The sequence below is a fragment of the Pyxicephalus adspersus genome, chromosome 4 (assembly GCF_032062135.1).
Source record: "Pyxicephalus adspersus chromosome 4, UCB_Pads_2.0, whole genome shotgun sequence".
Lineage (NCBI taxonomy): Eukaryota > Metazoa > Chordata > Amphibia > Anura > Pyxicephalidae > Pyxicephalus > Pyxicephalus adspersus.
Genome location: NC_092861.1, coordinates 115,584,471 through 115,590,212, shown reverse-complemented (window position 1 = coordinate 115,590,212; position 5,742 = coordinate 115,584,471). Strand labels below are relative to the sequence as shown.

Genomic DNA, 5,742 nt, shown 5'->3' with positions numbered 1-5,742 from the left:
TTTTTTTTTTCTTTTTTTTCTGCTTTTGCCCTACATAGGGTAATTGGCTTAATTTGACCTTAGACTGTGGTAATGGCATATGACTATTAGGACAATGGATTGTGAGCCCCTTTGAGGCACAGTTAGTGACACGACTATAGACTTTGTACAGCGCAGTGTAATACATTGGGGCTATAGAAATAATGGATAAATATAAATAATGATAATAAGATGAAAACCGGATTACTCTTTCTTGAATTCTTCAGAAGACATTCTGCAGGCTTGTTGACCTAAATTTCTTATATACATTATTTATTTTTTTCTGTTCGCTGTGTACATTAGTAATTTTGTAATAGGATGGATTATATGCAGTAGGAAAATTACTCCTGATAAAAGGTTTTTTTTTTTTTTTCTTTTGTTGTTCATATTATTTGAGAAGTCCAAATGACAAAGCAATTTGTTATGGTCAAGAGTTTACATTTTATGCAGTAAAAATGAAATGGGGCACCTTTTAAATGGTTATCACAATTGTTTCAAGTAACTTTTGCTCCGCCATCTAAAAGTATCTATAACTTCTTTATCTTGTATGGTATGGTATAGATAGCAGCTGTGAAAACTCTGTGTAACAATTGACTTCATAAACCTGATTTCCAATCTATTTGTCTGTTAATTATTATATTACAATTATCCCAATTAACTTTCTGTTAATTGATTTCATCCAAATAAAATATGTTTGGCGGTTTTAATTGGTGGATTTTGTAAAGTGTCAGAAAAATTTGACTTTAGGTATGGTGTGTGTGTGTAAATATATGTGTTCTCCCCAGCCCCCTTTAGCCGGACGCACCACCCAGCACTTTTCAGCAAACACCGGCTGTTTTTGGATGGTTACTGATGAGCTGGGTCACAATACAGGGTTCGTAGATATCGTGCAGGATCGTTCGTCGTTCGTTTTCCGACGATAATAATTGGAAGTGTGTACGTAGCTTAAGCCTCTAATTGAAAGGCGTGAGCAAGGTTTCCAAACTTGGTGGCAGATTATTCCTCCTATCTGTGGGTATAGGAAAACATTAATAGTATTAAATCCTCTCCTTTATAACCTAAGTGGTACTTCCAGAACACATCAAGTTCAAATCCCAAGTATGTAAAGGTTATACAGCAGGGAACACCATTAGAATTCTTATACTTTCCTACCAAGCACACATCCATGCATTAAAATGTGTATGTAGGATATACTGTACGCTTTGGATAGCAGTCATTTTTTCCCCTCTCTTCAACACAGTTCCCCTACTTTATTTGTCACCAGGGCTTTAGCCACTAAATTGAAAAACCTCTGGCAAAACTGTCCCAAGTCTTCCATCGCTAAGCCTTCATGATAGGGTTGCAAAGAATTTAGTCATGTTAAAGGTCACATGATTTGGTTGTTAACAGCCCTTTCATGCAGGGGTGCCCTTCAAAAAGTAGATAAAATCATCAGCACACCTGATCAGTCTTTTTAGTGTTTCCCATTAATTCGGAGAAGCCCTGGTGACATCAGTGGAGGAATCGGAAGCTGGAGGCTGGAGAGTATGAGAAACTCACAATATCAAAGGTGGCTAAAAATTAGACTGGCTGATACAAAAATGCTACATGCTTTCCCTTATTACTACATACATATGTGATGGCCATATTGTGCAGATCTCATTGATGTATCCCTAAACTCTCACTATATTAATAATATATTTGTTTTTGTTTTTTTTTCAGTTGTCCGTATTTGGCTGCAAAGATTACACCTGCAATTCCTGTGATAGGTGGAATTCTTGTATTTTTTGTAATGGGGACTTTACTAAGGACCAGCTTTAGCGACCCAGGAGTTCTTCCACGTGCCACTCCAGATGAGGCTGCAGATTTGGAAAGACAAATAGGTAAATGTCAATATATAAAAAGGAAAAACTGCATTTGATTTGTGTATTTTGTTTTTTGTTTTTTTAATTTTTACTATTTAAAAGTAAAATTCTGAGGTAAAACGCACATGATGTCTTTCTTCGGTTGATCTGGTAGCTTCATTGGTTCCACAGACCTGGCTTCACTTGCTTTGCAGTTGTTCCTAGCTTGTAACTCTCATGTGCTAATGTATTAAAGCAGTGGTCCCCAACCTTTTGGATGTCACTGTCCACTAAATTTACAGACTTTGTACCACCCATCCACGAGGAGCCGTGTGTCTCTTAAAGGGGGAAAAAAAACTTCCTCCATAGGTTACGTAGTGATGCCAGAACCCGCCCACTCTCCCATCGCATGTCTGAGTCCGGAGACACAACCTGCCCACTTCCCTGAGCCAGCGATGCATACTGGAGCCGGTGCATCCAACCCTCCCCTCCCCCCCCAAGCGAGGTCCTTCTCCTGACCCGTTGAGGACTGCTGTATTGAAGTAAAAAATGACCAAACTAGTTGGTCAATAAATGGGATCCCTATAAGTGGATTTTTGTTAAAGTGACCTTGCATTATAATGTAAGTTTTTATTTGTGTCGCAGCTAGCTATCTGAATACATCTTAAAGAGAAAAATAAATGTAAAGATAATAAATAGGCATTTTGATGCAATATTATTCCTTTTTTAGGATTTAATAAAGATAAGGGCTTGATAATACCACTTAATATGTTTTAAATGGTAATTTGTTATTTTCATAGATGTTGCAAATGGGTCAACTTCAGGTGGTTATCGACCTCCTCCCCGAACGAAAGAAGTGGTTATCAATGGACAAACGGTGAAACTGAAATATTGTTTTACCTGCAAAATCTTCCGCCCACCTCGTGCCTCACACTGCAGCCTGTGTGATAACTGTGTTGGTAAGTGTGAATTTACAGATGTCTTAAAATGGTAAAAATGGATATTTGCTGTAAACATTGTTTTGATCCTTTTTTTTAGGGTGCTATCTAAAACAATAGAAAATGTTACATTTCCCCTAGGATTCACTCTTTCCATAAACACCTAAATAATTTAATTACTCCATTGCCAGAAAGGGGAATGGGGTTAACTCCTGTGTTAGAATATAGGAAGCCAGGTTTTGCTTGGGTAGCTCAGGGGACATCCTTGAAGGCTGGCACACCCTGGTCTGGCTGTCAGTGGAAATGTTAAGCCCCCCCTTCAAATAACTGCAGGTTTTTTTACTTTGAATATAAAAGGCAAAGTAAACCAGCACCTTGCAGTTAATGCCTTTAAAACAGAGGAAAATCACTTTTGTGAGCGTTTGTAGCCACTAACAATTATTTTCCAACTTGTCCTAAAAAAATAAAGTATTTGTTAGGTCAAACAATTGATTTTTTATGCACATTTTGTTCATGTTGCCCTGGTGTGTGAGTCCTTAAAATAATATAGTAATATATAGTTTGATTGATTTAAAGAATGGCTCTGGTCTGTTTAAAATGTAAACAGAAATGCAATATTATGCGTTTTTATTTTGCCTTACCTGTCCACCAATATGCTGATAAAATATTAAAACCTTTCCATTTTCATGGCAAACCCTATTTTAGTCTAAAAGACATCATTACTAGGTCTTTTTGAGCCTTCATGATTTAAAGAGCTGAAATGTAAAAAATGAAACATTCTAAAGCATATGCTGGTATGCATCCAGTTAACAACCTTCCTCTGAATTTGAAATTGTGTCCACCACTTTTTCTGCATCATGTCGTCATTCTTATGGCTAAAATATGTTGCAAAGGAGAAGTGGTTTCAGTCTTAAACACTTAAATTTCTTTTTATGTACATAGAAGTTGGAGCTTGAAAAAGTCAACTTACGCAAATCATTTTTCTGAACAATGTATACATAGTTTCTGGGCATCTAAACCTGCTCAATTGTTAATAAAACTTTTTAAAACAATATTTATTCCCAACCTAAATATTATCAGACATTAATAACTATTTTCATAAATAAAAAAGTTTAAATTGTTTTTAAGTGGGGAAACGCACAACTTTATGTAGTCCTTTACACACCAAACTTGACTGTGCTGTGTAACTCAGGGGAAAGATAACGGAAGGAAAATAAACTATTGAGGTTTTCATGGTGGTGATTACCTCAATAGATGATGAGAAGAATGATAGGGGCATATTTCCATGTTTATATACTATTATTATTAAACAGGATTTATATAGCGCCAACATATTACGCAGCGCTGTGCATTAGATAGGATTGTTTAGGAATGTATATTCTGATTATCTGTCGTGGACTATATACTTTAATAGGCTTACATCCTATAGTACAGTATTGATTTTTATATAATGTATTATGTTATGGGGAAAGTTTTTTTTTTTTTTTTTTTTTTTTTTTTTTTTTTTTTCTTTTAGTGATCTCATAGTTCCAGCCAGTGCTTGTAATCCTCCTTTTGAACCTTGTGTTAAGATAATACGGAGCAACAGTCCAGAGTTCATGGTTTTTCCATTTTTATCAAGAAATTAAATGAATTTGCATGCATAGCTGGTTTTAAACTTTAATGCAAATTTTTTTGGCTTGGTTTAGCACCTGTATTGAACGCAAGAAAAAAAAAAGGCAGCAGTTAATCTTCTAACATTAGGGCAACTCAAACCCTAGACCTTTAAGCATAGCTCTAGAAACCTCAACCCCAGTAAAAATGTAATCTGGGAGTCTAAACCATTTACCTTTAAATAGAAATAATCATGTTGCAATGCAACCCTTATTCAACGTTTGATGTGAAATCAGTAGATAATGCTGAATTGGTTATTAAATATATATTTAGTTTACCAGGAGTATTTTTGGATTGGGTATTTACTTGTACTACTATGTAACTATGATGCTGCTGCATGTAGCCAACAAAGTAATTGGTTAAAAAATTGGGAAAGGTTAGATGTAATTTTTATAGAATTTACAACAATAATTACCTCCTGCCTCTCTCATCGGAAAGTGAATAGCTAAACAGGCCTCGGATGGATGCATTTTTTAACTACCCAGCCTGGGCACATAAGCAATTTATTCCCACCTAATTATCGGAATAAAACAGTGGGCAACTGCTGTTTCTGCACATTAAACAATAATGTTTCCCTAAGTGTTTACCTATGTGTACATCTTTTTTAATTTACCAATTTAATTGATTCGCAATTATATTGATGATGTAATTCATTTTATTCACCAAATGATCCTCTTTTTGCAGCAAATAAAACTTTGGCATTGTATCTGTCAGGTTTTGAACATATTTAGTGAAAATGTTAATCCACACCATCTGTAGCTCTTCCCAGAGGTGTGAATAGCTTGTAGAATTTTTTTTTTCTTTGATCTTACATTAAAGCTTTTAATACAAGAGTTTAGCAGGTTGAAGATTGTGCCAGCTAGTCTGTAAAACTCAATACTTCAGGCTTCCTGTTACGTCACCAAATAGCTTTTACATAGCAAGTATACTAAAATATCCCCCCCCCCCCGTAATGAAATTGCTATTGACTGACTATTACTACTGGAGTATTTAGCTGCTATAAACGGAGCATTGTAGAATTATCAATTCTTACAACCCATGCTCAGTTCAGTTTGGCTACCTAATTTTGTGGTAATGAGGAGAAAACAATTGTTTGTTTAATATGTGTTTAGGTATTAAAGTGGTCACAACTTCATCTTATGTGCTAACATGAATGTTGAATAGCAATGACACTGATGATATCCTCGCCCCCTGCAACATTTTATCAGATGACTGTGGTGCAAGTAGGTCAAGCCTACTTCATTTTATTCCATGCTTTGTAATGTAGCATCATTGCTACACCATCACAGAAAACTGCATTAGGTGAACTT

The 5,742-nt window shown here is 35.6% G+C and overlaps 1 protein-coding gene across 6 annotated transcripts in view; it reads left to right on the top strand.

The window, feature by feature from the left end:
- ZDHHC14 (zDHHC palmitoyltransferase 14) overlaps positions 1-5,742 on the top strand; it is a 53,482-nt gene that overhangs the window by 21,989 nt on the left and 25,751 nt on the right. For all 6 annotated transcript variants that reach the window (XM_072409378.1, XM_072409375.1, XM_072409376.1 and 3 more), the window contains 2 exons: positions 1,720-1,880; positions 2,642-2,800. In XM_072409378.1, coding sequence (XP_072265479.1) covers positions 1,720-1,880; positions 2,642-2,800 — 320 coding nt within the window. The remainder of the gene's footprint in view (positions 1-1,719; positions 1,881-2,641; positions 2,801-5,742) is intronic.